The sequence below is a fragment of the Drosophila rhopaloa genome, unplaced genomic scaffold (genome assembly GCF_018152115.1).
Source record: "Drosophila rhopaloa isolate 14029-0021.01 unplaced genomic scaffold, ASM1815211v1 contig_155, whole genome shotgun sequence".
Taxonomy (NCBI): Eukaryota; Metazoa; Arthropoda; class Insecta; order Diptera; family Drosophilidae; genus Drosophila; species Drosophila rhopaloa.
Window position 1 is genome coordinate 14207702 of NW_025335034.1, and position 10383 is coordinate 14218084.

General features: G+C 38.5%; 1 protein-coding gene across 1 annotated transcript; it reads right to left on the reverse strand.

The window, feature by feature from the left end:
• Window positions 1–6574: 6574 nt before the first annotated feature.
• Window positions 6575–10063, reverse strand: LOC123037204 (fatty acid synthase-like). Its single transcript, XM_044456901.1, is given in 6 exon segments — window positions 6575–7249; window positions 7309–8353; window positions 8415–8764; window positions 8828–9102; window positions 9169–9781; window positions 9841–10063. Coding segments are annotated over 5 exon segments (2892 nt in total). The 5' UTR covers window positions 9731–9781; window positions 9841–10063; the 3' UTR covers window positions 6575–6589.
• Between the last annotated feature and the right edge of the window lie 320 nt (window positions 10064–10383).

Below are 10383 nucleotides of genomic sequence, written 5' to 3' on the forward strand. Positions count from 1 at the left end.
CTGGACTTGGTTTTCATATTCTCATATTTTGTCACGAACCAGTCTTTACTATGATCCCAGCGAATAAGCGAGCTAACACTAGGCGTTGCTCGCGAAACAGGGAATTGAATGGTTTCATATAGGTTAGCGACCGGTAGTAATACACCATTTTGATAAATTCTACAATAAAACAATGCTATAACAATAATTAACGATCAAGGACTTAAACTATACATACTATTACCCCTGTTTGTTAGTGGAATATGTACACCACTGGGCATTGATCGTTTAAGAATAGCTCCTAAAAGTCCATGAGGCGCGATTTCAATAGTCAAGGAATTTTTAGGTAGCAATGAAAATGTTTCATTAAAAAGTACACTGTTTAAGAGATTGTTGGTATGATACTCTGCAGAGCACATTTTTCCTTGATCTTTATCCCAGTCATTTTTGGGAACACTAGTACTTAACCACTTTATACTTCTAGTCTTAGGATTTGGGATAATTTCTTTCATATATTGCAGTAATGGAGGCTCCATGTGTGCAATATATTTTGAGTGATAAGCAATATTTGAACAAGGCACTTCCTTTGCGAATCAAATCGATCGGCGTACAGCTTAAGAAGTTTAACCCGTGTCTTCCCAAACCGTTCAAAAACTGCCTTCTGGCGCACTTAATATTATATTTAAAAGCACACAATACTACATTGTAGTACAATTTGGTCTCAAAAATTATAAATAAAAACTGCATTTGACCATCGGGACAGTCGATCGAAATTAACTTGAGGCTCTTATGAATAAAACCAAAACGGTTTTGCCTAAATACATTAATAGATTACATGAGAGATAGACAGACCCTTCGTAGTGATATGTAACGCAACAACATCTAACGACTATTTTATTGGTGATTTCCACAGGGACAGCGTTGTCCTTACACAGTAGATAACAAAATCCAAATTCGCTGACAACCCCGCGGTCCTCGGCCGTTAATTGAACGGTATATTTACCCAATTTATGTTGTCTTTACAGACAATCGTGTCCTCCACTAACCATTAATCTTACTCAGATCCTTCAAGACAGCGATGTCCACCCGACAGGCTTCTAATAGCATCTGGTGGATCACGGGCAGAAGTAAAATAGACATCACAGAGAGCGATCTTCAAATTCTGCGAATAATCAACGGGGTTGCTTAAATTAAAACATCCACAGGGATCTTGGCAATTCGCCGGAATAATATACTTATTTTCACTGCCATATATCCACTCTATTATATTTTAAGCTGAGTTTCTACATGAGTATTTATTATCACACTCTGCTTTCACGATATGGGGAAGAATACGAAATGGAACTACCATGATAAAATAAGATAAAATCTTACAAAATAGTGCCCGGACTAAACTATTTTCTAGTTAGTGCATTGGGACAATAAGATTATAGATATTCCAGTTTTCGCCTCACTTTTGCATTTTGAGTTTTAAGCAAAACTCAGCGATTTAATTTTTAAATGCTCCGGTACTCGCAGGTGATTTAAAAATATAAAGAATAAACATTCTTCAGCAGGTATAATTTTCATATCAAATGTGAGCCTTTGAAAAAAATAGATTGGCTTCAAATTTTAAATGTTTGCGTTTTAATAATATACTTACCTACTAAAATTTACATCGGTAAAAAAAAAGGTTAGCAAATTTGTGAAACACAACCCTAATTTGGGAAGAAACCACAAGCGCACACAATATCACAACAGGAAAGGAATTGTTAAATATTTGATAAAATTAAAAGGTTTTGTATATTTGATTGGATATTTATTTAATATATAATATATTGCGTGTTTTGTTATGCTTAAGAAAGAAATATTATGAATGAATGTTTACACAACTGAAACCGGTTTGTCATTTCTAATTATTGGAAATGCAATTGGCACCGTATTGATATACAAACCGAACTATCGATAGTACGATAAAGTCATCATATAATGTAACTTGTCTCCCCCCTTCTTCTGTCCACCACTATCGCCAACGAATGTGTAAAACTTAATCTCTGTATCAATTATCCTAAATAAAACTATTATTCACTACTCAAGCTAAATTACAACAGGTTATGGGCCGCAGCACCCTTCCACTGAGCCAGAAAATAGTTAGCAGAAGATATTGAACAACCAGTGAGATTAAATGCCAAATTTCATTTTGTGGTGAAATTGCCGACGCGCACATACATATGCATGTGCAAGAATTTGAGACTTCTGGGGACGAGACTGAAGGAGTCTTATTGGCGATCGAGAAAAGAAGCGTGTTCGATGCTTGTGTAGCTCCGTAAAAAAAAAAAAAAAAAAAAAAAGTTAGCTTGTGTAGCAAAACTAAACGCAACAGAAGACGTCAAATTGTTGATAGAGAAAAGAAGAGTGTTCGTTGCTTGTGTAGCTTCGTGAAATAGTTGCTTGTGTAGCAAAACTAAACGCAAATTATAAAGAAAAATGAGTATTGCTAGTATACGCATAGAGCCCTTGGGCAAAGATAATTTCGACACCTGGAAAATACAAATGCAGGCTTTGTTAGTCAAGAACGACTCGTGGAAATATGTAAACGGGACTCATTTAAAACCCGAAACAAACAGCGCGCTGTGGATAAACGAAGATGCAAAGGCTAAGTCCGATCTCATTTTGGCCATGTCAACATCGGAACTAAGGCATACAAAAAACTGCGAAACTTCAAACGATGTATGGAAGAAGCTGCATAGCACTTACCAGTCTACGGGGCCAGCCCGTAAAGCCGCACTGTTGAAATCCCTGATCTTACTAAAAATGAATGCAGGCGGAGACATGAGAAGCCACATAGATATGTTTTCCAATTTAGTAGACAAAATAAATGAAGTTGATCTCATGAATACTGACGATCTGTTAACCATTTTGCTACTGTACAGTATCCCTGAGGAATATGAACAGTTTCGAATCGCGATTGAAACGCAGGAAAACTTAATATCAACGGAGGCACTTAAAATAAAGTTATTAGACGAATACGAGGCGAGAAACAGAAATCAAAGCGAGTCGACGCCTGGAGCATTATTGGCACACAAGAAGTATAATAAAAGCAAACCGAAAGAATTAAGCACTAATCAAAAGTTTAAGTTTAAATGCTACAACTGCGGAAAAGTCGGTCACCGTGCAGCTGAGTGCAGGTCGAAGCCAATAAAGAACCAGGATGATAGCATGTACATCAACGCAGCCTATCATACAAGCAGTGATTGCAGTAACTGGTGTCTAGACTCTGGAGCAACGTCTCACATGTGCTCACAACAAAATATGTTCGTAAATTTTGAGCCTGCAGAAGGCCCGAAGCTCAAACTGGCAAATGATGAGGCTACAGACATAAAAGGATATGGACCCGTGCAGTTCTCGCCAAACAACAAGTTCACCGCCAGCCTGAAGAACACACTCTATGTGCCAGATTTAAGGACCAATCTCTTATCGGTCTCAAAAATATGTGATCACGGTTTCAATATTGTTTTCAGGAAGGAGAAAGCTGAAATAATTAGAGCTACAGGAGGAGAAATAGTGTTCACCGCTCCTCGCAAATTGGACTTATACCAGATAGAAGAAAAACACGAATGCAGCCAGATCGCTGCAGGTAAGCAAAACAGCATCAAAGAATGGCATGAACGTTTCGGCCATCTTAATGAGCCGGACCTAAAAGAACTAATAAGAAAAGGTAAAGTACAAGGAGCCAAAGTAAACTTCAAGGAGACTCTTCCAATTTGCGAAGTATGTATCAAGGGGAAGCAGTCCCAGAAGCCGTTCCCTGTATCAAATTCAAGGGCAAGAGACGTACTAGAACTTATCCACAGCGACGTATGCGGTCCCATGCGTGTAAATAGCCACGGCGGCAGCCGCTACTTTTTGACATTCATCGATGATTTCTCAAAATGGTGCGAGCTCTACACTATTAAAAGAAAGTCTGAAGTGTTCCAGAAATTTAAGGAATTCAAAAACTATGTTGAACGGCGAACTGGAAAGAAGATAAAAACAATCAGGTCAGATAACGGTACAGAATACACTAATAATGAGTTCAAAAGTTATCTTGCAGCCCAGGGAATAAAGCACGAGTATTCCGTAGAATATACTCCTCAACAAAATGGTACAGCCGAACGTAAGAACCGGACCCTTGTTGAAATGGCTCGCTGCCTGATGTTGCAGGCCGCACTTCCTGCGAGCTACTGGGCTGAAGCAGTAAACACAGCAAACTATATAAGAAACAGATGTCCTTCAAGGAGCCTATGTGGAGAAACGCCCTTTAAGCTGTGGAACAATCGCATCCCAATTGTAAGGCATATGCAAAAATTTGGTCAAATTGCATATTCACTGGACAAGCGATCGAAGAGTAAGTTCAGCCCAAAATCCAAGAAATGCGTATTCGTTGGATACTGCACCGATGCCAAAGCTTATAGACTGTACGATGTCAAAAACCAAATATTAATTAAAAGCCGAGACGTCGTTTTCACAAATCTATTTGAGCACGAGTATAAGTTCGAAGAGTTCATTGAACCTCAGATCGATGTCAACATTGAGCCGGTAGCAGACAATCAACCAGAAAATGACCAAGATGACAACGAAAGCATCCAACCAGAAAATCCTGAGTCAGAGGACAATGAGCCAGACGATAGACAGCCAGTAAAACGTGGCCGTGGAAGACCAAGGAAGCTGTTAACAGGTAAACCAGGAAGACCCAGATTAATTTACAATCAAATACTTGCAGACCAGATCGACACACCCAATCAGCATTTTGAGTCCGACTCAGAAGATGTGTTCTACGAAGCCACTTCACTTGCAACGAACCCAAAGGAACTAACTGCGAGCGCAGCACTTAAAGGTACAAATGCCATTGAATGGAAGGAGGCGCTTATAAACGAGTACAGGTCATTGAAAATGAACAATACCTGGGAAGTTGTTGATCGGCAGAAGAACCATAGGGTTATCGAAACGAAATGGGTACTTCGAACAAAATACTTACCTGACGGAAGGGTAAATTGCCGTAAAGCTCGCCTGGTTGCTAAAGGATTCACCCAACGCGAAGGCATTGACTACGATGAGACATTCTCCCCAGTTTCCAGAATGAGCTCGATTCGAATTGTAATAGCTTTAGCTGCGGAACTCGGACTGGATCTTCATCAATTCGACTTTAACAGTGCCTATTTGAATGGAGATATTGAGGAAGAACTTTACATCAGCGTCCCACCTGAATTCCAAGAAATCTTGACAGCTAAAGAAAAACAAATGTATGGACCTGAAAAAGTGTGTAAGCTAAAAAAGGCTCTATATGGCCTAAAGCAGAGTGGACGCCAGTGGTACAAAAAGCTAGATAGTAAACTAAAAGAACTGAACCTTAAGCCCCTCGCCGCTGACAAATGCGTGTACTTGAAAAATGAACAAAACGGAATCCTGATCGTATCGCTTTATGTAGACGACCTCATAATTGCGACCAATAACACCCAAATGCTCTTACAATTGAAGCGCGAATTGTCCAACAAGTTCCAGATGAAAGATTTGGGTAAGCTATCGTATTGCTTGGGCATCGAGTTTAAACAAAACAAAGATAAAACAGAGTTTACCATGGGTCAGCCAAAATATATCGCAGATATTCTCAAACGGTTCAATATGGAGAATTGTAAGCCCGTAAATACACCAATCAACACGAATGAGAAATTGTCAACTGAAATGTGTCCAAAAACCGAAGACGAGAAAGAAGATGTTTCCAACGTGCCGTATCAGAGTTTAGTAGGAGCCCTAATGTGGTTGGCAGTATCAACGCGCCCTGATATTGCATTTGCAGTGAGTGCACTGAGTCAATACAATACAAACTTTGGAAAACAACATTGGATTGCTGCGAAAAGGGTATTACGTTACTTAAAAGGCACTCAGAACTATTGCCTGGTTTACAAACGAAGTGGCAAAGACATTGTAGGCTACGCCGATGCTGATTGGGCCGCCAACATTGATGATCGCAGATCTTTTTCAGGTTTTGCTTTTAAGTTCGCAGGTGCAGCAATATCCTGGGAATGCCGAAAGCAACGGACGGTTGCATTGTCAAGCACAGAAGCAGAGTATATGGCTCTGTCTGACTCCTCAAAGGAAGCTGTTCATCTTAGAAGCTTTCTACAAGAAGTTTTGGGCCAACTGAAGACGACCATCATCTACAATGACAATCAAGGAGCTGGCCAACTTACACGCAACCCCGTGTTTCACAAACGCACCAAGCATGTTGACATCCGCCACCACTTCATCCGAGAGCTGGTTGAAGAAGGAACTATTTCAGTAAGCTATATTCCAACGACCGAGATGCCAGCGGACATATTGACAAAAGGACTCTGTGCTTCAAAACACAATACCTGCAAGACAGCCTTGGGTATACGTCCAGTCGATCAACGCCCTACCAATTGAGGGGAAGTATTGGAAATGCAATTGGCACCGTATTGATATACAAACCGAACTATCGATAGTACGATAAAGTCATCATATAATGTAACTTGTCTCCCCCCTTCTTCTGTCCACCACTATCGCCAACGAATGTGTAAAACTTAATCTCTGTATCAATTATCCTAAATAAAACTATTATTCACTACTCAAGCTAAATTACAACACTAATATATTCTTCAAAATTTTTGTCTTCTAACAGAGCTGGATCAAAGTCATTTATGATCTGGCTTAATGATGGATTGTCCAACATAGTCGTATGATTTCCCTCAATAACTTTGAGCGTTACTTTACCAGATGTCAGTAAAGATATGCAATAGTCTTCATCAATATCTTGCAGTGAAACCTCCGCCGGACGGACTAGTGTAATTGGTGATTTAATTTTTCTTATACTATCCAAATCAAAGGAAGCGGCCATTTTAACTCTTTTAACCATAGCGTCTATCATTGTTACAGAGTATTCTTTGCTGTATATGTTTTGGTTTTCAACATAGTCCATGAACAAACACATTTTTTCTGACAGGGTGTCAACTTTGTGAAAAACTTCAGATGTTAATTCTTTAGTTTCTTCGGGAAATATCTGATTTACAATACTAGTGAAAAGCAGGTCATAAAGGTCGTTATCCGAAAAGCTTTCTCCCAAATGCAGATTAGTAAGACTTTTTAAAAAATGAGGTGCTCCATCTAACAACATTACATGTCCTCGGAACCCGGAATTTTCAAGCAACTCAGCTAGTTGTAAAGCTACAAAAGTTCCATATGAATATCCAATCACATAAAAAGGTTCAGTTTGCTTTAAAATAAGTTTTACATGCTGTAAAGAAAAAGACAATCCTAAAATTACTTTCACGATATAACAAAAAAATTAGTTACTTCAAAGCATTGTTGCGCTAAATCAGTTAAATTTTCCAAATGCGCGAACTAATGGAGCTGTAAGACAATAGCCCTACTTTGCAAGCCCGAGCCTATTTGGTACCATGCGCGGCCAGCTGTTCCTTCTAATTCCGGTATTAATATATTTGGTAAAAGACTCTGTTTTGAAGGAGCTGCTGGGGTCTTGAGTGGAATTATTATTCGATCACAATTTGTTTCATCGCCTAAGTTTCGAATCAGTGAATCCATTCCTAAAAGCTTACTATCTGAAGCAAATATCATTTTAATTTCATTAGTATTCTCTTTTTCCTTGGCCTCAATGAACTCTTGAAGTTTTTGGAAAGTGAGCAAACGTAAATCTTGTGGAGATAAAATTAACTCAAAGTGCCGCTCTAGGGTTTGCTTGATTTCAACAGCCATCAATGAGTCCATACTTATTTCTGATAGTGTTGTACCTAAGGAAACTGACTTTAAGTCCCGTATTCCCATAATATTCATGACAGCATCAATAATACTTTCATTTCCAGAACGACCTGTCTTTTTTTCAGCGACAACCATGCTGGAAACTATCGATGCTTCAGCACTTAGTAAATGATCCAGTTCCTGAATACAAGATGAAATTCTTTGCTGAAGGGTTCCTCCTATTTCCATATCAATTTTGTCTTCTGCCATATCGGCCACTAAACCCACTTCACAAACTGCACCCCATTGAATAGCTTTACCTGGCAAACCGTCTCTGTTGCGATACTCAATGATACGTTCCATTACAGAGTTAGCCATTCCATAGTTGGTTTGGCCTACATTTCCTCGCACTTGAGATATCTCGTCAAGATGTTTTGTAGCAATAGCTTTTGGTGCAAAACTTTCCAAAAATTGATTACAATTTTGGTTGGAAAAAAAGCTATCCCTTAACACAACTCCCAAATTAAAAATTCCACCCACTGGTCCCAATAAAACAGCTTCAGAAAGCAGTTGACGGCATCCATCTTTTGAAGTTATATCTGCGGTGCTAACAGCGATTTGGCAGCCATACGTTTTCCATAGCCTATAGACACAAATTTGCTTTGAAGTTGTGAAGATAAATATGTTAATTCTATAAAACTTACGCAATTCGGTATGATTGATAGTCTTTTGTTACTCCATATCTAGAGCTAAGTACAAGATTCCGAGCACCACGCAAAGCCATCCAATCAGCCAGTTCCATTCCAAAGCCTCCCAAGCCACCAATGATGACATATGTAAGATTATGCTTAAAGTAAATTTGACTAAGCACCCGTACAGGTAAAGTAGCTGGATCATCCGGGTGTTCACGAACTTGAATAACAACTTTTCCAATGTGCTTGCCACCGATCAAATGTCTAAAAGCCTTTTCGATTTCATGAGCCGAAAACACTTTAACCGGTAATGGTTGAATAATTCCATTCGAAATATCTGAATCAATAAGGGTTTTCAAATGCTATAAACAGATAATAAATTTGTAAATTTAATTTGTTCTTAGGATATTATACTACCCTATTACCCAAATATCTTCATCAGGAGCCACAAGAAGACTATCCGCAAGAACAGCATGGAAAGTAATTTCTTTTAAAAAGCATCCCAATCCAATCTTTTTGTCGTTAGCCATGTCAAATTTTCCAATTTCCAAAAAGTGTACGGACTTACCAAGACAAGGTACTGACGCAATCAACTTTTCTTCTGATAAGGAATTCAACACAAAATCAACACCTTTTCCATTTGTCTCACGCTGCACCATAAGCTCAAATGATGTATCCCGAGAATTTCCAATGTTCGATTCTGAAATTTGTAATATAATGTAATTTGAAATAAATTAAAATGTTATTTAAAATTTGTTTAATATACCTTTAAGTTGGGGAAAAGTCTCTAACAAAAATTTCTTTTTTTGAAGAGAGCTGCAAGTTGTAAAAACTTCTAGGTTATAGGCCAATGCCACACGAATAGCGGCCAGACCAATGCCCCCGGTACCAGCATGTATGAGAATGCTTTTCCCTTTTCGAATATCGCATGTCATAAAGAATGCATAGTAGACAGTTATGTATACCACAGGCACTGTAGCTGCTTCTTCTAATGACCAGTGATCAGGTATATCCCAAATTAGTTTTGATGGCCTCTCCACATAGGAGGCTACGCCACCTTTAACCACCATACTCATTATCCGACGTCCAGTTGCCATGTTAATGCCGGAATATTCAAAGCCCAGAATACAGTTTTGATCTATTCGACTTGATCCATATAATTCAACGGCTAAGCGTCCAGTTGCGAGCATTACATCTCTAAAATTTAGAGAAGAATATGATATTTTAATCAAGCAGCTTTTAGCTTGAAAAGGTCCTTTTAGCCATTGTAAAGTCGATAAGTCACCACGTTGAATGACGTTTCTATATATGTGATCCAATCTGGCCATTGGGTTGTCACTTTTGAGCAATTGCAAATGTCTATAGCTGCCCCAAGAACCCTAATTAATAAAAGTGAAATATAAAAATGAATGGTGAATATATACAAAATAAGTCTTACATTGCGATATATGTTGAACGCCAATCCCAATGCAAGCTGAGCCGAATATAGAGGGTGTGATAAATCAAAACTAGCATTTTGATCATCAATAAAGAAACATCTTATCAAATTACCGTCGGGCTCTTTTCGCAAACAGGTAACTAAACCTATAAGCACAAGCTCTCGTTAAATGAATACACAATAACCGGTGTTTTCGTGCTTATTGCAGATTGTAATTCTGCAATTCAGTCAAAAGTCTCATCGATTTCATATACCTTTACCAAAACTGGTTGTACTGTTAGTTTTTTTGAAATTTTCTGTAATAATACAAATATATCCTCTTTGTTATCGATCGGAATTATTGTAATAGTTCGGAATAGCTCCGATTCTTCCAATGCTGAAAGATTCGTCTTAGACTTTAGTCTAAGCAACATATACCCAATGTCAACGAGTACCTTATGGGCAGCTTCAATATTATCTCGTAAATGTTCTTCATCAAGGTCTTTTAATAAAACAAAGTGACAATTTGATTGACAAGACAAGCTTCCGTTTTCAACACGAAGT